The sequence below is a fragment of the Notothenia rossii genome, assembly GCF_949606895.1.
Source record: "Notothenia rossii genome assembly, chromosome: 3".
Lineage (NCBI taxonomy): Eukaryota > Metazoa > Chordata > Actinopteri > Perciformes > Nototheniidae > Notothenia > Notothenia rossii.
The window spans coordinates 34236609-34258757 of NC_136901.1; the positions used below are offsets into that span (position 1 = coordinate 34236609).

The following is a 22149-nucleotide window of genomic DNA, read 5'->3' on the forward strand; positions in this document are numbered from 1 at the left end:
AGATGTTCTTTTTAAAATAGATATTTTAAAGTCTGGGATGTATGCCAACTCCAACACGCTCTTCCTTGTTCTTAGAGCCATCTGTATAAATGTGTAGGTAATTGTAGTACTTTTCGTTCAGATACATACTTGTTTTAATTCCCACTTCATTTATTTGCCACTCTTTTTTCCTTTCTACAATACTCATATCTATTTTAGCTTCTGGGAACAGCCATGGGGGAACACTGCTAAATGGGGTTGCTTTGGCAAACGTGATATTCTCCACTCCATATGCCCTCGTTCTTTCCTTACTCGTCCAGCCAAACCCACGTCCCTGGAATTTTGCATATTCCCAGCAATCCTGTAATATTCTGTTTGGAATATTTTCTTCTCCACTACCTTGTAGTCTGACCCAGTATGACAGAGCAAGTTTCTCTCTTCTGATCTCCAGAGATGTCTCTCCTGCTTCTATCAGAACTGCATTAATAGGGGATGACTTTATTGCTCCAATACACAGCCGCAATGCTTTATATTGTATTCTATCTATTTTTAAAAGCGATGTTTTTGATGCTGCTACATATACTATACAACCATAGTCTATTGTGGACCTCATAATTGATCTTTAAATGTCTATTAATGCTTGTTTATCTGCACCCCAGTTGCATCCAGCTACAGCTCGTAATAAATGTAATACTTTTTTGCATTTTGTTTCCACTTGATTAATATGCATTTTCCATGTGTATTTGCTATCAAACCACAGTCCTAGATATTTGAACTCATTCACCTTTGTCATTGGACGCTCATATACTGTTAGCTGTTGGCCATCAATCTTGCGTTTGTTTGTAAATACCATGTAGCATGACTTGCTTTCTGACATTTTGAATCCCCAGTTATATGACCACCTCTCCACTTTTGTAATCGCTCTAGCTATATTCTCCATTACGTATTGGGCATTTCTTCCCCTCATCCAAATAGCCCCATCATCTGCGTACAGAGCCGATTGTATGCATGTGTCTAAGCATGTAAATATATAATTAATCATGATGTTAAATAATATTGGACTGACTGCACTCCCTTGGGGAATACCATTTTCTATTTCAAAATAGTTGGAAATATCTGCTCCAACCTTTACTCTAAATGTCCTGTCTGTTAAAAAGGCCCTTACCCAATTGTACATTCTCCCTCCAATACCCATTCTCCCCAATTTGATCAGTAACCCATCCCTCCACATAGAGTCATACGCCTTTTCAATGTCAAAGTACACTATTGCCATTATCTCTTTCATTTTCAATGTTTTTTCCACATCGTTACTCACTCTTACTAGCGCATCTATTGTGGAATGCCCTTTACGAAATCCGCTCTGAAAACTACTCAGCAGCCCTTTCTGTTCCAGTACATGTGAGAGCATACGGACAATGATCTTTTCCATCCATTTACATAGGTGTGATGTAAGAGCTATTGGTCTGTAGTTACTAGGGTTAGCTGTATCTTTCCCTGGCTTATTGAATGGTTGCACGATTGCTGTTTTCCACACACTTGGCATATCTCCTTCTCTCCAGATTTTATTGAAAAGACTCAACACCATTTTCATAGTTTCCATAGGTAATTGTCTAAACATAGCATAGCTGGTCTTGTCCTGGGGCTGTATATCCTGTACCTTGTAAGGCTATTTTGAGTTCTGACATTGTAAATTCCACATCCAGAGCCGACCTATTATCCTGTCTCTTCTCCTTCACGTTTTCATTCTCTGCTAGTGTTTTTGCTGCCTATGAATATCACTGAGATGCTCCCCACTATGTACTGCTGCAAGTGTCCTTCCTAACATATCTGCCTTCTCTTTATCTATCACTGCCAGCCTCTCCCCATCCACCAAGGCTGGAATTTTAATGGATTTCCTTTTCCCACTCATCCGCTTAAACATGGACCAGACATCACCTAATTTAACTCCTCTGCCAATGATAGAACAAAATTCTCTCCATGTTCTCTTTTTTGTATATTTAATTGTCCTTCGAGCAGCTGCCCTTTTCCTTTGAAACTCTATAACATTATTTTGCGTCATGTTTTTCTTTAATTCTCTAAATGCATTATTTCGCTCTTTAATAGCCCTGCTGCATTCCTCATTCCACCACTTTCTTCCTACCCTTGATTGTTGTTTTGGGTATACTGTTCTCTGCTGCATTCAGTATATGTTGCGTTATTTAATAATAATAATAATAATGCATTTTATTTATATAGCGCTTTTCACGACTCAAAGACGCTTTACAATATGAGGGAGGGTAGACAAACAAGGACAGGCAAACAAGTAAGTATAGTAAAATAAATAAAAAGGCAGTCAAGAGGAAATTGATTGAGAGGAGGGGGGCTTATGGGTAGGCAGAGTTGAAAAGAGGTGTTTTGAGGCGGGACTGAAAGACTGTGAGGGACTCAGAGTCACGGAGATCTTGGGGGAGGGAATTCCAGAGCCTAGGAGCTGCCACTGAGAAGGCTCTGTCCCCAAAGCTGCAGAGTGTGGATGTGGGAATGGATAGGAGTCCGGCTGCGGTGGATCTGAGGGACCGTGGGGGTTGATAAGGAGTGAGAAGGTTTGTGAGATAAGGGGGGGCCAAATGGTGGAGACCTTTGTAGGTGAGGACCATCATTTTGTAATTGATGCGATGGGAGACAGGAAGCCAGTGGAGCTCTTTGAGGACTGGGCTGATGTGATACCATGATTTGGTATGTGTGAGGAGACGTGCATTTTGAACCCGTTGGAGTCTGTTGAGGGATGTAGTGCTGATGCCGTAAAGAAGTGAGTTGCAGTAGTCAAGGCGGGAGGAAATGAAGGCATGGATTAGTCGTTCGGCTGCGGGGCGGGTGAGAGAGGGTAGGATTTTTGCAATATTGCGGAGGTGGAAAAATGAGGTTTTGACTGTTTGGCGGATGTGAGGTTCGAGGGAGAGGGTGGGGTCAAAGATTACGCCAAGGTTGCGTGCCTGATTGGAGGGGGAAACAATGGTGCCATCGATGGTGAGTGTTATGTTAGTGACCTTGCTGAGGGTGGATTTGGAGCCAATTAGGAGGAGTTCTGTTTTGTTGCTGTTCAGTTTGAAGAGGTTATGTTGCATCCAAGTTTTAATAGCTGTCAGACAGGAATCAATGTGGGTAAGGGGTGGGTCATGGAGGGATTTGGTGCTGAGGTAGATCTGAGTGTCATCAGCATAGCAGTGGAAGTCCAGGTTGAAGTGGCGGAGTATCTGACCGAGGGGCAGGTTGTAAATGATGAAGAGGAGGGGTCCAAGTACTGATCCTTGAGGAACACCTTGGGTGACTGAAGCTGTGGCAGAGGAGTGGTTGGGGAGGGAGATGAAGTGGGATCGTTCAGTGAGGTAGGACTGGAGCCATCTGAGTGCAATACCTTCAATACCAATGTCCCTGAGTCGGGTGAGCAGGATGTTGTGGCTCACGGTATCGAAGGCTGCACTCAGGTCGAGGAGGATGAGAATATTGAGGGAACCAGTGTCAGCAGAGGTGAGGAGGTCATTGAGGACTTTGACGAGTGCAGTTTCTGTACTGTGGTGAGGACGAAATCCAGACTGAAGGGGTTCATAAAGCTGGTTGGTTTGGAGATGGCAGTGAATTTCATTGGCTACAATGCGTTCAAGAGTTTTTGAGAGGAATGGTAGGTTGGAGATGGGGCGGTAATTAGTGAGGGAGGAGGGATCAAGACCAGGTTTTTTGAGGATTGGAGTAACGGCAGCAGTTTTGAAGGCAGAGGGGACGGTTCCATGGGACAGCGAGGAGTTGAAAAGGTTAGCAAGATAGGGGCAGAGGACGGGGAGGCAGGACTTCAGGAGAGGAGTGGGTAGAGGGTCAAGGGAGCAGGTTGTGGGATTTGAGGAACCGATCAGATGGAGTATTTCAATTGGGGTAACGAGGTTGAACTGGGAAAGGCGGCGCTGGGGAAGAGGAGTCAGGAGGTCAAGGGAGATGGGGGGAGAAATGGTAGCGGTGGAGGTTGTGGGAGATGCTTGTATATCAGATGGAGCTGAGAAGGAGTGGTTAATGGCGTTAATTTTGTCTGCGAAAAACTGGAGGAATGAGCTGCAAGTAGCGGAAGTAGAAGTAGGGAGGTTATCAGCACGAGGTTTGAAGAGCTTGTTAACTGTGGAGAAGAGGGTCCTGGGGTTACAGGAGGGGTCAGTGAAGATGTTGGAGAGGTAGGCAGATTTAGCGGCAATAAGAGCATCTCTGTATGCATTGAGATGGAGTTTGTAGCTTATGTAATGGACTGTGAGGGATGATTTCTTTGAAAGACGTTCAAGTTGGCGGCCTCGCTGCTTCATTTTACGCAGTGCGGGTGTGAACCAGGGTGAGGAGGTCTTGAAAGTAACAGTTTTATTTTTGAGGGGGGCTAAAGTGTTGAGGGAGGTGAGTAGGGTGGAGTTGAGGTGGTTGAGCAGATCGTCAGGTGAGCTGAGGGTTGCGTCCAGGGGGAGATTAGACGATAGCAGTTCAGAGAGATGGTTATGGTCAATGGAATGTAGATTACGGAAGGTGATGTTTCTGGGTGGGCAGGGGTTTCGGGTGGGGGGGGCAATGTTGAATTGTATGAGTTTGTGGTCGGAGAGGGGAAATGGGCAAGGGTGGAGGTCAATCACTGGGAGGTTGGTAGAGCAGACGAGATCAAGAATGTGTCCTTTCTCATGGGTGGGGAAGGTGACATGTTGGATGATAGAGAAATTGTCCAGTAGGGTTGTGAATTCGGATGCCAGCTTGCAGGTGGGTGAGTCAATGTGAATGTTGAGGTCACCAAGTAGTAACAGACGTTGAGAGAGGGATGAGGCAAGTGTGAGGAACTCAGTGAAATCGGAGAGGAAGGAGGGATGAGGTTTAGGAGGCCGGTAGATGAGGATGACTGTCAGTGAGGGAGGGGCTTTGAAGGCAATGAATTCAAAGGATGATACTGAGGGGAGGGTTAGTTCTGTGATCTGGATGTTCCGATTGTGGATTACAGCAAGGCCGCCACCACGGCGGGAGGGGCGGGGTTTAGTGATGTATTTAAAGCCAGGGGGGGGATGTTTGGTTGAGGGAGAAGAAGTCATCGGGCTGTTGCCAGGTTTCGGTGAGCAGAAGGAAATCAAGGGATTTTTCCAAGATTAGTTCATGGAGGATGAGGGCTTTCTTGTTGAGTGATCGGATGTTAAGGAGGGCAATATTAGTTGAGTGGGAGGGGCGTGGTATGGTCACAGGCTGAAGAGGTGAGAGGTTGTCCAGGTTGACAGTGCGGGGAGGAATGTGAGATGGGGGGGAGGAGCGGAGAGGAGGTGGAAGGAAGTGTGTTATTATCAGTTTTTGGTGGTTGAGGGCGGTGGAATCCACTCCAGGTATTTGGGCCAGCTCTGAGCAGAGGGCAGTGGAATCCACTCCAGGTATTTGGGCCAGCTCTGAGCAGAGGGCAGTGGAATCCACTCCAGGTATTTGGGCCAGCTCTGAGCAGAGGGCAGTGGAATCCACTCCAGGTATTTGGGCCAGCTCTGAGCAAAGGGCAGTGGGATCCACTCCAGGTATTTGGGCCAGCTCTGAGCAGAGGGCGGTGGAATCCACTCCAGGTATTTGGGCCAGCTCTGAGCAGAGGGCAGTGGGATCCACTCCAGGAATTTGGACCAGCTCTGAGAAGAGGGCAGTGGAATCCACTCCAGGTTTTTGGTACAGCTGGGATTGTAACGGACCAGTGGTGGGTGTATAATATGGAGTAATAAGTGCGCTTAGATGACATGATAGTTGTGGGACATGGCGGTTAGTCGACCAGATAGATGTTATGGATGATTTTCCGGACTGGGAGTAAACAAATCTGCGTTTGGAACCTCTATGGACATACCTCGGTCTGCGTAGAAGCCCGAGGCAATTGATGACAGACAAGCTTAGAGGAAGCGCAGAAAAGTTGTTGAGATTAAAAAGTTGGGAGACAGAGTATCGTAACATCGTAGTGCCGCGGTAGGATGCTAGCGTTAGCACAGCGCTGGCTATGGTTGTAGACCAGCGGCGCTGAAAGTGGAGCTGTTGGCAGCCGTCAGACAGGATGAGAGGTCAGTTGCAGGCTGTCCTTTACAGCAGATGGGGGGACCGGCAGGAAGAAGAACCAGAGTCAGGGCCCACGGGGAGGGGCAGGACGAAGAATGGGGCTGGTTATTTGATGGATGGAGCAGCGTTAGCAGGTAGGTGTAGCAGGGTAGAGAACCAAGCGTCCGTCAAAAATGGCAATCGGATGTAACAAATATGTCCAGATCAGAACAAAAAAACAACAGAATAGTTAGCAATCTATAGCAGTAGAAAGTGGTCAGAAACTCTTAGATTAACACAAAGAAAGACGAGATTTTCGGACAGAGAAGCGGCGAACAGTCAGCGCCAGCGTCCTCTCACGCCGAAGAAAAAAGAATGTGTAGCTTGTAATGACCTCTATGCTTCCCTCTGATGTTAGCAGGTGTACCGACTCCTCACACCATATCCTAAATTTCCCCCAATCAGCTTTAGCAAAGCACCTCCTTCCTGCATATATACATTAGTATTCATTTTAGTAAGCACTGGATCATGGTCACTTCCTACAGTGGAGCTATTCAAAACAAACCATTTGCATGTATGAACCAAACAGTTTGACACTAATGTCAGATCCAGGCATGAGACTTTCCCCCTGTGTACATTTACTCTTGTTCCATGTCCATCATTAAGGCATACTAGTGTTCTTTCCTCCAGCATTTCTTCCACTATATTTCCGTTACTATCTGTATGGTTGCTGCCCCATAGACTGTTGTGTGCATTGAAATCACCACACCAAACTTCCTTCCTATGTTTATTGCCTGCTATTTCTTTAAATATATCAGTGGTTAGATTTTTACATGGGTTGTATAAATTGATTATCCTAATGTTATCTTGTTTCCTAGGGTTGCAAATTTCCACTATAATACACTCTATATCATCAGGAGATTGCACCTCCCTATATGCCACACCATCTTTGAGAAACGTGGCACACCCTCCACCATTTTGACTATTAGCTCTGTCATGCCTTATACAGCTAAATCCTGGAATGACAAAGTCTAATTGAGGTCGTAACCAGATTTCTTGCACACATATTACCTCAGGGACCACCTCTAGCTCATATACATATTTCTTGAATTCTTGACCATTAGCTATGAGGCTTCTTGTGTTCCACTGTAGTATGTGCAGAACCATGATTAAGGATCTAACCCTCATCCTGATTTTCATTTCCCCCAGCTCCATTTATAGCTAGCATTGCATGTATCTGATCTGCTTTAATATCTTTCATGTCTAGGAATTTTCCAGCTGCCTCCACAATGGCTTTGATTCTATCACTTTTCTTTTTTAACTGTAATGCAACATTAACAGTATGGCATATGAATACCACAAAATTCACCTTTTTCACTCCGAGAACATCATCATCCTCTTTACTCTTGGTGGCGCTGTGGGGTTGGATTTGAAGATTACTTTTTGGTGTGTTCCTGCCATTTTGTATTGTAATGCTCTGCTCCATTCCACTAGGGGTCTTATTGATTGTTATTGTTCCCCTTACTTTCTTTATTGCTTCTGCGTATGAAACTTTGTTTGTAATCTTAACCCTCTGCACCTCTCTGGCCTCTCTCTGCACTTCACATCCTCCAAACGCAGCACTGTGATCTCCTCCGCAGATACAACATTTAACCTTTGCATCCTTTTCACATTTTCCATACTCATGTTTTCCTCCGCATCTCGCACACTGTCCTTTACGGCTGCGCTGTGTGCCCCATTCGTTGACATGCGTAACACCTGAGAGGTTTGGGAATGTACTCCCTAACAATGAAGTTCAAATATCCCATTTGTACTGCCTTAGGTAATGTTCTCTCAAACTGAATGAGAACTGATAATGTTTATTTGAGTGTGCCATCCCGTTTGCTTTTAAGCCTTGTGACTTCCACTACTTTACCTCCTTTTAATTCACTTTTAATATCTTCCACTGACATGTCCAATGGTACTCCTGAAATGACTCCTCTCAGTTTTGCCATTGCTCCTGGTACATGCGCCTTCATTTTCTCCCCATTCAGTGAGTTCATTCCCAGAATCTTTTCCTGCTGCTGTTTGTTATTGGCATGTATCAAAACCCGCTTGTTGTTCATGAATTTAGCAAATTTAATTTTTCCAATCTCTTTTTCAATTGCTGTGGTAAGTTTAATTGGGTGGTAATGCCCACCATCCTGATTGAATTCTATTACAACTTTCCACTCGTGTTCTAGTTCTTTATCCAACAGTGCTTGGCTGACACTCTGACTGATTTTTGATTTTTTGCTTTGATTAGCCTTGTCGGCTTCACCCGACCAATCCGACCACCTTCTAGCTCTTACTGAACTATCTTTCTTTCAAAGATCTTTTCTTCCTCGCAGCTTTGGATATCATCCATTCCATATCGCCTCTTTGGCTACCATCTGAGCTGGTTGACATGATGAAACACTCAATGTACAGTTTATGCAAATCTGCCCAAAAATAACAGTCCAATGCTACAGTTTCTGTATGTATCCGAGTTTTCCGATTCTCTCTGAGCTTTCTGTCACGCGTCTCCGACATTCCTCCTCTCAGCTCAGCGTTCCTGATCAATACCTTCTGCTTCTTCTTCTTCTTCTCTTGCTTTTGGCGGATTGCAAACAACTTAAAAGGTGCATACCGCCACCTACTGTACATGAGTATGCATCATCACATCATTCCGACTCATTAACCTATGTTCTAATCAAAATAAAATAAAAATTAATTAATAAAACCATTAAATAAATAAAACAAAACAAAACAAATCTATGTTCTTTCCTTACCTAATGTTAAATTCTTTTTCCTACCCCAGTTTCACTCAAAAATTTAAACAGTGCCTTTCTGGTAGCTTTTACTCCCTCTCCTTTTGTTCCCAAAACACCAACCACACTCCACTCCCTCTCTGCCTCTAAGACTTTAGCCTTTAATTGTTCTCTTTCCGCTTTATAGATGTCACAATGTAACAAGATATGTTCTACATCTTCTTTTACTGCACAGTTCCCACACTTGTTACTGTCACTTTTCCCCATGATATACAGCGTACTGTTCAAAGCTGTGTGATTTATTCGGAGTCTAGCCATCATGATTTCCTCCCTTCTGTTTCTTTCTTTATGAATATTAATTGTAATTGTATTTTGTACTTTGTGATAGTCCTTGCCTTTCTGGTCTTCCTCCCACCTTTTCTGCCAGATCTCCATCCCTTTCTTCTTAATGACTGCTTTTCCTTCTCCTTTACCAAGTTGAACTGGTAGTGTTATTTGCTTTTGTAGTGCAGTTTTTGCTAATCTATCAGCACACTCGTTCCCTTTCACCCCCTCATGTGCAGGCACCCAGCAGAACTGCAGATCTATGCCGCTTCTGTGCAGTCTTAACAGGCTATGATTCAGTTCTATGAGAATGTCTTCTCTAGTAGTTGTTGTTGATTGTATGCTTTGTAATATGGACAATGAATCTGTGCATATTACCACTCTATCTGGTCTGACCTCTTCAACCCACTGCAATCCTATTATTACAGCAAGCATTTCTGCTGTATACACTGATAATTGATCAGATGTTCTTTTTAAAATAGATATTTTAAAGTCTGGGATGTATATGCCAACTCCAACACGCTCTTCCTTGTTCTTAGAGCCATCTGTATAAATGTGTAGGTAATTGTAGTACTTTTCGTTCAGATACATACATACTTGTTTTAATTCCCACTTCATTTATTTGCCACTCTTTTTTCCTTTCTATGATATTTATATCTATGTTAGCTTCTGGGAACAGCCATGGGGGAACACTGCTAAATGGGGTTGCTTTGGCAAACGTGATATTCTCCACTCCATATTCCCTCGTTCTTTCCTTACTCGTCCAGCCAAACCCACGTCCCTGGAATTTTGCATATTCCCAGCAATCCTGTAATATTCTGTTTGAAATATTTTCTTCTCCACTACCTTGTAGTCTGACCCAGTATGACAGAGCAAGTTTCTCTCTTCTGATCTCCAGAGGTGTCTCTCCTGCTTCTATCAGAACTGCATTAATAGGGGATGACTTTATTGCTCCAATACACAGCCGCAATGCTTTATATTGTATTCTATCAATTTTTAAAAGCGATGTTTTTGCTGCTGCTCCATATACTATACAACCGTAATCTATTGTGGACCTCATAATTGATCTGTAAATGTCTATTAATGCTTGTTTATCTGCGCCCCAGTTGCATCCAGCTACAGCTCGCAATAAATTTAATACTTTTTTGCATTTTGTTTCCACTTGATTAATATGCATTTTCCATGTGTATTTGCTATCAAACCACAGTCCTAGGTATTTGAACTCATTTACCTTTGTCATTGGACGCTCATATAGTGTTAGCTGTTGGCCATCAATCTTGCGTTTGTTTGTAAATACCATGTAGCATGACTTGCTTTCTGACATTTTGAATCCCCAGTTATATGACCACCTCTCCACTTTTGTAATCGCTCTAGCTATATTCTCCATTACGTATGGGGCATTTCTTCCCCTCATCCAAATAGCCCCATCATCTGCGTACAGAGCCGATTGTATGCATGTGTCTAAGCATGTAAATATATCATTAATCATGATGTTAAATAATATTGGACTGACTGCACTCCCTTGGGGAATACCATTTTCTATTTCAAAATAGTTGGAAATATCTGCTCCAACCTTTACTCTAAATGTCCTGTCTGTTAAAAAGGCCCTGACCCAATTGTACATTCTCCCTCCAATACCCATTCTACCCAATTTGATCAGTAACCCATCCCTCCACATAGAGTCATACACCTTTTCAATGTCAAAGTACACTATTGCCATTATCTCTTTCATTTTCAATGTTTTTTCCACATCATTACTCACTCTTACTAGCGCATCTATTGTGGAACGCCCTTTACGAAATCCGCTCTGAAAACTACTCAGCAGCCCTTTCTGTTCCAGTACATGTGAGAGCCTACGGACAATGGTCTTTTCCATCCATTTACATAGGTGTGATGTAAGAGCTATTGGTCTGTAGTTACTAGGGTTAGCTGTATCTTTCCCTGGCTTATTGAATGGTAGCACGATTGCTGTTTTCCACACACTTGGCATATCTCCTTCTCTCCAGATTTTATTGAAAAGACTCAACACCATTTTCATAGTTTCCATAGGTAATTGTCTAAACATAGCATAGCATAGCTGGTCTTGTCCTGGGGCTGTATATCCTGTACCTTGTAAGGCTATTTTGAGTTCTGACATTGTAAATTCCACGTCCAGAGCCGACCTATTATCCTGTCTCTTCTCCTTCACGTTTCCATTCTCTGCTAGTAACTGCTGTTTTTGCTGCCTATGCATATCACTGAGATGCTCCCCACTATGTACTGCTGCAAGTGTCCTTCCTAACATATCTGCCTTCTCTTTATCTGTCACTGCCAGCCTCTCCCCATCCACCAAGGCTGGAATAATACCTTCTGCTTCTTCTTCTTCTTCTCTTTTTTAATGGCGGGTCGCAAACAGCTTTTGGTTGCATACCGCCACCTACTGTACACGAGTGTGTATCATCATGTCAGTCCTCTAATAAACCAGCATATCAAAAAGAAAACCATAAAATAAAATAAAATAAAATAAATAAAACAAAACAAAAAACAAATCATCCATGGTCTACTGTTAAATTCTTTTCCCTATCCCAGTTTCCCTCAAAAAGGTGAACAGTGCTTTTCTGATAGCTCTTACTCCTTCTCCTTCTGTTCCCAGAATACCCGCTACATTCCACTCCCTCTTTGCCTCTAAAACTGTATCCCTTAATTTCCCTCTTTCAACTCTATAGGTGACACAATGTAATAAAATATGTTCCACATTTTCCCTAACTCCACAGTTCCCACACTTGTCACTGTCACTTTTCCCCATGACATACAGCGTACCATTTAATGCAGTGTGATTTAGTCTGAGCCTAGCTATCATTACTTCCTCCCTTCTGTTTCTTTCTTTATAAATATTAATTGTAATTGTCTTTTGCACTTGATGGTATTCTTTGCCTTTCTGGTCTTTCTCCCACCTTTTCTGCCAGATCTCCATCCCTTTCTTCTTAATAACTGCTTTTCCTTCTCCTTTTCCAAGTTGAACTGGTAATGTGATTTCCTTTTGTAGTGCACTTTTTGCTAATCTATCAGCACACTCGTTCCCTTTCACCCCCTCATGCGCAGGCACCCAGCAGAACTGCAGATCTATGCCGCTTCTGTGAAGTCTTAACAGGCTGTGATAGATTTCTATGAGTATGTCTTCTCTGGCAGTTGTTGTTGACTGTATGCTTTGTAAACTGGATAATGAATCTGTGCATATCACCACCCTGTCTGGTCTGACCTCTTCCACCCACTGTAATCCTATTACTACTGCCAACATTTCTGCTGTATACACTGAAAGTTGGTCTGATGCTCTTTTTGATATTGACACTTTAAATTCTGGGATATACAGGACTGTCTCAGAAAATTAGAATATTGTGATAAAGTTCTTTATTTTCTGTAATGCAATTAAAAAAACAAAAATGTCATACATTCTGGATTCATTACAAATCAACTGAAATATTGCAAGCCTTTTATTATTTTAATATTGCTGATTATGGCATACAGCTTAAGAAAACTCAAAAATCCTATCTCAAAAAATTAGAATAGTTCCTCAGACCAAGTAAAAAAAAAAGATTTATAACAGCAAAACACAATCAAACATTTGAAAATGTCCATTAATGCACTCAGTACTTGGTTGGGAATCCTTTTGCACGGATTACTGCATCAATGCGGCGTGGCATGGAGGCAATCAGCCTGTGGCATTGCTGAGGTGTTATGGATGCCCAGGATGCTTCAAAAGCGGCCTTTAGCTCATTAGCATTGTTGGGTCTGGTGTCTTTCAGCTTCTTCTTCACAATACCCCACATATTCTCTATGGGGTTCAGGTCAGGGGAATTTGCAGGCCAATCGAGGACAGTAATGCCATGGTCAGTACACCAGTTACTGGTGGTTTTGGCACTGTGGGCAGGTGCCAGATCATGCTGGAAAATGAATTCCTCATCTCCATAGAGCTTTTCAGCAGACGGAAGCCTGTAGTGCTCTAAAATCTCTTGGTACACAGCTGCATTTACTCTGGGCTTGATGAAACACAGTGGACCAACACCAGCAGCTGACATGGCTCCCCAAACCATCGCTGACTGTGGGAACTTCACACTGGATTTCAAGCAACTTGGATTTTGCTCCTCTCCAGCCTTTCTCCAGACTCTGGCGCCTTGACTTCCAAATGAAATACAAAACTTGCTTTCGTCTGAAAAGAGGACTTTGGACCACTGTGCAACTGTCCAGTGCTTCTTTTCCTTAGCCCAAGTCAGACGCCTCTTCCGTTGTCTTGAGTTCAGAAGTGGCTTGACCATGGGAATACGGCTATTGTAGCCCATTTCCCGGACACGTCTGTGAACAGTGACTTTTGATACCTGGACTCCAGCTTCAGTCCACTGTCTTTGAAGCTCCCCCAAATTCTGGAAGCGACTCTTCTTCACAATGCTGTTAAGGCTGCGGTCATCTCTCTTGGTTGTGCAGCGTTTCCTGCCACATTTCCCCCTTCCAACCGACTTTTTGTGGATGTGCTTTGAAACTGCACTCTGTGAACAGCTTGCTCTTTGAGAAATTTCTTTTTGTGTCTTACCCTCCTGATGGAGGGTGTCAATGACGGTCCTCTGGACAGCAGTCAGATCAGCAGTCTTCCCCATACTTGTGATTTAGTTTACTGAACCAAGCTGAGTGTTTTTCAAGGCTCAGGAAACCCTTGCAGGTGTTTCGAGTTAATTAGACGATTCAAGTGATTCATTGAACACCCTACTAGTATACTTTTTCATGATATTCTAATATTTAGAGATAGGATATTTGAGTTTTCTTAAGCTGTATGCCATAATCAGCAATATTAAAATAATAAAAGGCTTGCAATATTTCAGTTGATTTGTAATGAATCCAGAATGTATGACATTTTTTTTTTTTTTTAAATTGCATTACAGAAAATAAAGAACTTTATCACAATATTCTAATTTTCTGAGACAGTCCTGTACTTCTTCATGTTTATATAAGTGTCGGGAATGGCATTCCATGTCTCAAACACAAGTTTGTCGGGTTTGGGGAGGATTTCCAAATCGCTCCAGTTGTGCTCCCGAGCGAGAATAGCCTTCTGACGGGCGACATCTTCGAGATCAGCTGTCAGGCTTTTGAACTTGGACACCCATAATTCTTTATCAGCTATGTCGGCCAGTTCAATTTCAAGATCGGGTTGACTTACTCCTGTGAATGGTGACATGTTCAGCAAAAATGGGTCGATGTCCAGGGGTGTGACGGGGAAGGATAATGTATTTTTTTCCTTTCTGAACTCACTGAATCTTTGTCCAAATGCCGTCTGCATTGCGGTGATCGCACGCTTTAAGTACTCACAATTTATGTGGTTGTGTGCTTCTTTGAACTCTCTCAGGGAGGGGAAGTGAGAGAACGTACCTTTCTTCACATCTCTGGCAAACACTGTCATCTTGCGCTCAAACGCCAAAACATCCTCCAGCATCTGAAGGGCCGTGCTTCCTTTCCCCTGGAGACTTTTGTTCAGCATGTTAAGGTGACCTGTCACATCCACCATGAAGTGCAACTTTTCCAGCCAATCTGGATGTTCCAGTTCTGGATAAGTGAGGCCCTTGCTTTCCAGGAAAGTTTTCACGTGATCTAGACAAGCAGCAAACCGTTTCAGCACCTCTCCCCTAGACAGCCACCGGACTTTGTTGTGCAGCAGAAGATCCGAATATGCGCTGTCTACTTCATCTAATAATGAACAGAACTGTCGGTGGTTTAACCCTTTTGCCATTATTTTGTTCACTATCTGAATGACAAGGTCCATCACCTCCTTGCATTCGGGGGGAAATGTTTGAGCGCACAGTGCTTCTTGGTGCAGGATGCAGTGAAACGTCAGCAGCTCTCGATCCAGCGACTTCTGAAGTAAAGTCACAAACCCCTTCTGTGTTCCTCTCATACTAGGTGCCCCATCAGTAGCCACTAACACCATGTGGGTGGTGTTTATTCCTTTGGCTTGTAAACAATTAATTACAGCCTTACAAATGTCCTCCCCCCGTGTTTGGCCTTTTAGCGGTATTAACTCAATGAGTTCTTCCTGTGGCCCATCAGAGTTCACATATCTGCATAACAGCGCTGTCTGTTCAATATCATTTACATCACTTGACTCATCACAGGAAATTGAAAATGCTGGAGCTGAATTAATGTCCTCAATTTGTTGACTGGTGATATTTTCTCCCATCTTAAGGGTCCTGTCCCTGACGGTCTTTGCAGAGAGGGGCATATCTCTAATTTTCTGAACAATTTCTCGTTTATTTTTGAAGTCCGAGAATAGATTTTCTGATATTTTAAGGAATGATTCTTTCATGTATTCTCCATCTGTGAACAGCTTTCCGCGTCTTACTATCTCCTGAGCAGCCACAAAACTAGCAGTAGTAGTTGAGTTTGGAGACTTGATCCACTTCTTGAAAGTATGTTTGCTCTGCTCAGCTTTCCGCACCAGTTCCGAAATCGCTCTTTTTCTTGCTTCTCCTGCTGGGTACTTTTCAGCAAATGCTTCGTGTTTGCTGCGGAAATGTCTTTCAACATTACATTTTTTTTTTGGTCGCTAATTTATCGCCACATATCAAGCATACAGGTAAGCCTGCATCGTTAGAAGAGAAAGCAAATGAAGCTGTCCACGCGGAATTAAACTCTCTATTTTCGTCCGAGACTTTTCTTTTTTTGGATTTATCCATGGTTTAGTTTACCGCGGGGATCGGAAACACGAGATGAGCCACCTGCAGAAGGCAGGCACCGGGGTGTGACGCATATTTTAGTGGACTAAATATTAAACACTTTTTTTTATTTCAGTGTCACAGTATCACCTCGATCTCTTATTTTAAATAAGAGGTGTACCCTTTGAAAGAAAAAAAGAGAGTTCAAAATAATAATAATAAATTAATAATAATAAATAAATCAAAATGCAAAGCTATAGGGAGCCACTGCAGAGGGGCTGAAGGGCCGCGGGTTGCCGACCCCTGTGCTAGGCCAACACAGAATATTTTAGGAACTTCTTCCACATGAGCAGTGCACGTTCATCAAGCATCTTGAATTGATTGAACCATCATTTTACCTTTTTTAGGAAAACATGACCTTAATAGTTTATTATTCACTGGTAGTTGTTTACCAGTATACCTGTACTTTCAGGATGTTGGGAGTTAATATTGAAATCCTTTTTCTTCCAGATGAGACCGGTGCGTACGCCATCACTCAGCAGTATGCGGCACAGTGTGGCTACAGTATCAATGTTCACCCTCTACCAGGCCATGTGGAGCTCCGGGCCTCTTACTTCAGCTGTCAAACTCAGAACAAAGTGTGTACGAATTGCATTGAAAATGTATTTTACTGTGCAGGCTAGGCATCCTGTAATTTTCTGCTTGATTTTTAGGATGATGAAATGTTCACATTCAACTTTAACCTAAATGTGACACAAGAAGGAAAGGAGGTGACTTATCCCTTGCAAGACAAGACCTGTTCTCCATCTCTCCCCTGGTCTCCCAGAGAGGTTACCTGTTAGACAAACTACATGGAGGTACGCTGGTTTACAGCTGAGGTTGTATATCTTATGGAGTATTTCAGATGGTGACTAATCATGACTTCTTTCCAGGTGTCTGTGAGGAGTGAAGTCACCTGTCCCTCTGGAACAAAGAAGGATGACTGGAATTCTCTCAAACCTGTAAGTTTACTTTCTTTCTGTGGAGAATTCCCTTTTTTCTTCTCAGTTTTAAGGCTTAAGGGTCACCTAATATGCAAAATCAATTTTGTCATGTCTTTTATACATAAACATGTGTCCCCTCTGTGTAAATAGATACTGATGCAGAAAGCATTTTTGAACGAATCAAAGTGGGTCGTCACCGTCGATTTTCTCTAAGACGTATGCTCCAACACACAGTTGCACGGGGTGCAGAATTGTTTCCCCCCACTTTCGTGAAAGATATCGGGGTCCTGCTTTGCCCGGTCTTTAGCAGAAATGTTCATCGGTAAATGAGATGGATCAGATTTGTTCATCTTGGTGTTTTCTCTCTCGTGTGAGTTCCACACGTTCACTCTACGGTGTTGTTTACCTTCTGTGATGCGCGAGCTGATGACGTTGCGTCATCATCATCACCACTACTTCACGTCAAGACGAGTTAACTTTTTTTTCCTCTCAACTTTGTGTGGAAAAATGCGGGGATTATGCGGCCTTTTGATAAATATGCGGCCTTTTACAAAAAATCTGCGCCATTTTGCTGATTATGCGGTAAATTCTGCGTTTGCAGAATCGCGTTTTTCTGGAGGGTCTACCTAGAGCACCATTGTGTTCTTTTTAACCAAATATCTCTGAGGGGCGTGGCTCCTTATTTTCATCTAAAGTAAAAGACACAGATTCAGAGACCTATAATATATTGATGTGAAACGGTATAATAGGGGACCTTTAAAATCTCTTTCCAGGCTCATAGCTCCACCACTTCAGACTGGCAGGTGATGTTTCAGACAGATGACGAGCAGTTGCCGCCAATCAACATCTCAGACGCTCGTAAGCAGGGATGTGTGTTTCTCTTGACTGAAGGAAGACTGGTATTTCGTGCTCCGTATGGACAACCCGATTCATTCAGCACTGAGGTAAACCATTGGTTAATAAAGCCTATTTTGTAAATCTGAGCATAAGACTTTCTAATGTAGCGCTCTCCAGGTCAATGGTGTTCCAGTAGAAGCAGTACATGCAACTGTATACTCCAGACAAAGCTGGGTTGTCCTCATGGTTGACCTTGTGGCTGCTTGCTCCATGGGTCAGTATTTAAACACATTCTTAAATAAAAATGTATGCTGTGGGTTATTTTCCACTTGCTGGAAAAGTAAAGCGATGAATCTGATGTACTCTTAACAGATAAAGGCTTGTATCATGAAAGCGGCTACATGATGTGGGAGACTCCTGAGATGCTGTACCCAAATCTAGATTGCCAACAAGTCAATGTTGGTCTCAAGGGTGAACTTGTTGCGCAGCCAGTTGCAGAGGAGAGGGGCTACATTGTGGGGAAGCAGAACAACACAATCCAGATATGCATTCCCGAAAATGCTGAAGGACGATACAGGAAGGTCAGAAATCAAAAACCTAAGAGCATAGATACATACTGGGGTTTGTATGCTAAATTAAAGTAAGCAGATACGTTCATGGTCTCTAAATGAAACTCATAGTTCTCAGAGGTTCCTCTTCTTAATGTTAGATATTACAGATACTCAAAAGAGAAAACATTTAACTCTTACTAACTGGATCCGAACAACATTTGTACTTTTCTTAACAAACGATATGTATTTTCTTCAGAGTGCTGTGGATGACTATCTCTACGAGTTTTATGTCTATCATCTCTACTTGGAACAAATCCTGGTGGATGAGGATCGTGTAGAAACCAGGATCCGCTTCCTCAGGACTTTGGCCACTCCCCTGCTGCCAAGCCCCATCTTCGCTAAAAACCAAACTGTTCTTGAAGAAAACATGTTCACGGTGTACCTCGGAGACGTCCCTGAAGACGTGCAGTTGGCTGCTGTTCATTTGAATGGACAAGAATTTACAGTGCCCTTAAGCGTAAGCAGTTTCAATATCACAAAAGTTGTTTATCCCAACAACACTCATGGCTACAAACTGAAGGTGCCTTTTGAAGACCCTGTCGTCCTGCAACAGGTAAGGTGTTTTTTTTAAGGGGTGACTCCAAAGTTTTGCAGCTTGACATGAGCTCAGTCATAATGAATTGTATTATGTCTCCTAGTTCTCTAAAACAGATGCCGTTCTTCATTATATACTCAACATCAACTACACACTGACGGTTTTGCCTGAAAAGGACCTTTATTACCACATGGAATCTGTTGTAGCATTGGTCACAGATGTCTGTAAGTCCATACCGTTAAAAGTTTTTTTTTTTTAATCCTCTTTTTGTAATGGCGGCTAGCAGATTAACCCATTTTTTTGTAACAGCTCCACCGCAATTTGATGCCGTCTGTACGGAGTCTGGCATCAGCTTCAAGCTGGACCACCGGCCTTTTGACTACCTGTGGGAGATCACTATCGACTCAGACCTGCTGACATCAGAGCTGGCAGACCAGCACGGCTACATCATGAGCAACGATAGCAACAGTCTGCTGCTCGAGGTGCCGCTCTTCTCTCACGGCTACGAGTACAAGGTGAGATGAGACTGAGTGGCAGCAAATGCTCTTTATTTGACCGCTGTATTGATCAATGACTAAACTGCATATGTTTTTATAGAACGTATCCTTGAAGGGATTCTTTGGCACTTTTGAAATCATCATGCGGGATCTTGAAACATCAGAGGTCCAGGGATCGACTATCAAGACTTGTCCGTTCTCTACTACAGAACTCATTAGTAAGAACATGCGTCTTTTTTATTTTAAGATCTGTAAGATTTAGCTGAATTGAGGATAACTCGATGGTCTTCTCTACAGTGTGTTCGACTGATGGGAGGATGACTGTGGTGGCTGACTTGGCTCTGGCCATCCCAAATGGCGGCATTCCTGCTAGAACCAACCTGAGAGACAAATACTGTGGCCCCAACGAGACAGACGGCAGCAGGGCTCTGTTCTCTTTCTCTCTCAACACCTGTGGCTCCACAGTCAAGGTACCGCTGCTATATTTTTTATCTTTGACACTGGCAACAAAAGGAACGTCTGAATGTCGTAAACTAAATGTTTCACCGTTTGCATCTTTTGCCTACAGCTCAACAGTGAAAATGTGACCTACCAAAATGAGATTTTCTATAGCGAGAAGTTCCTCAGACCTAGCAAGGTAGTTTCCGATAATGCTAAGGAAAGGTAAGTATCCCTTTTTTTATTTTATTCTGTTGATTTGTTTTAAAGGCAGAAATTGCTATCTGATGTGTGGGTGGATGTGCCTTTTCTTGCAGGGTGACAATGCAGTCTACCTATCCTCTCTCTGGTCTCCATCGACTCTTCTCAGTGCACAGATTTGAGTCCGATACAGCTGGAATCGGCAGCCTCCTCCATACCACACATCCTGCAGCAGGTAAAGTAGTTTGTTCACTTTCTCAAGGTGACCAGGTATTACTCCCCATATTCGATTTTAAGCATTTCTCTTTTTGAATGCTAGGTCTGCAGAGTCCCACAATCCAGCCCCCCACAATCCAGCCCCCCACAATCCAGCCCACTTCAGCTCTTACAACCACGCTTGCTGCCACAAGACAAGCTACAGTATCATACAAGCCTGCCCTCCACCCTCCTGCTCGCTATATCCAAGTGGATAGTTTTCGATATCCGGTCAACACTAGGTTTCGATATCTGGCCGCCGCTATGAATAAAGGTGAGAGCTTTAACCATACATATAGAAATCTCCCATTTTAAGTGTAGTATCTAACAATTATAATGCTTTCTGTTCACAGGAGTTCGACAATCCTTGCAGAAAAAAACTTAATGCTGCCCATATTTGAAGGAAGTATAATTTTTAAATTGGTCATTTTGGAATTTAATAAAGCTGTTTTCTTAAAAATGCTGTCTGTCGCATATCTGTCAACGCCTCCTAAACAAATTATTTTTGAAAGATCATAAGTACGCCTTGTTTCGACATGAAACACTGACTTTTTTTTTGCAAAGTTCAACATACTATACTTGTTAGTTCTCATATTTTCGTCATGTCGTTTTTTTACACTTATATTGTCGTTTCCGTTCTTATTTCGACATACTATAATAAGCCTTATTTCGACGTTTGTTTTCATTTGTTACATAGTATACTATGCCTTATTTCAAAATTGTTTTGACATACTATGTCATACCTATATGACATACCTTGTCGTTTTTTCTAATATTTTCAACATGCTATGACTTTTTTGTTGCATATTTTTACATTGTATAGTATGTCGAAAACAGGTAGAAAATGACATGTCAGTAAGTATTAAGCTAAAACTGAACATTTAATTTTTGCTTCAGATTTAATTCTTGGCATTTTATTTTAATTGCTTAGCAGAGGATACATTTTACTAATTTCTAAATCAACCGTTGTGTTAAAAGTGTGTAGGATTACCTGGGTTTAATATCTGGATTGTATTTATTGAATACCAAGTCACTCCAATTTTAGCAACTCTACACTGGCTCCCAGTAAAGTCCAGAATCAAAGCTTTTCTTCTAACCTACAAAACACTAAATGGAAAGGCACCATCATACCTTAAAGATCTTTAAATCCCCTCTAGCCTGGCATTACGCTCCAAGATTGCAGGTCATTAGTAATTCCCAGAGTCCGGAAAACCAGATCTGGAGACAGAGCTTTCAAAGCCCACTGAGACAAATGTGTTTTGATATTGGGCTATATAAATAATTTTGATTTGATTGCTGCGTTATTAAAATGTATTATGCTTGAAGGGGGTCCAATTTGAAGAGTAGCAGGGGTACAATATATGCGAGTGTTTATGAAAACCATAAATATACCTGAGCAGTTGAACAAGTGTAGCACTGATCTGTAACAGGTTTGAACACAGATCCACTGTCAGTTATTGGCTGAAATGGAAGCTCTCCTCCGGTGCGTTTGTTTACTCTAATCACATCTCCCCTGGATGTTAGGCTATTTTTTATACAACTGCTTTCATTGTGAGGCGATGTTTACAGTGAGAACAGCTGCTGAGTGCAGAAAGCAGAACAGTGTGTATAATATCGCTCAATATGTAACAGGCCAACATTTCACACTTTATTTAGGCTTTAGGAGATATCTACAAATAAACAGTAGGGTTAGGGAGTGTATAGGTGTCGTAATGAATATGCCACCAGCAAAGGGTGGTGTTTGTGTGTGTGTGAGAGAGAGACTAGTTGATGTGGCAGACAGGCAGGTCTCAGTAGCTTATCTGACATATAATTGGTCAAAAATGGTACATTCTCCGTTAGCCTACGAACTCCCCGTTTGAGCGAAGGACTATTCCTTCTCGATGTAGCATGACATCGGATATGCGCTTAACTTGTCCTGGATTGGAATTTTTCCGAACATTTCCCTAGGAGGAGTTTGCAAAAATGTGCTTAAAATGCATGAAAAACGCACATATTTGAACAATTG

General features: G+C 42.5%; 1 protein-coding gene across 1 annotated transcript; it reads left to right on the forward strand.

Annotated features, from left to right (window-relative positions):
- The first annotated feature begins 5752 nt into the window (after nucleotides 1-5752).
- Nucleotides 5753-20601, forward strand: LOC307032475 (uncharacterized protein). The gene is made up of 16 exons (XM_079670457.1): nucleotides 5753-6173; nucleotides 16295-16422; nucleotides 16498-16641; nucleotides 16717-16785; nucleotides 17541-17711; nucleotides 17782-17878; nucleotides 17977-18185; nucleotides 18412-18768; nucleotides 18854-18974; nucleotides 19060-19265; nucleotides 19348-19465; nucleotides 19545-19717; nucleotides 19816-19910; nucleotides 20003-20121; nucleotides 20206-20415; nucleotides 20495-20601. Exons 3-16 carry the CDS (start codon nucleotides 16636-16638, stop codon nucleotides 20524-20526), a joined length of 1983 nt encoding a protein of 660 aa, XP_079526583.1. The 5' UTR covers nucleotides 5753-6173; nucleotides 16295-16422; nucleotides 16498-16635; the 3' UTR covers nucleotides 20527-20601.
- The last annotated feature ends 1548 nt before the right edge of the window (nucleotides 20602-22149 follow it).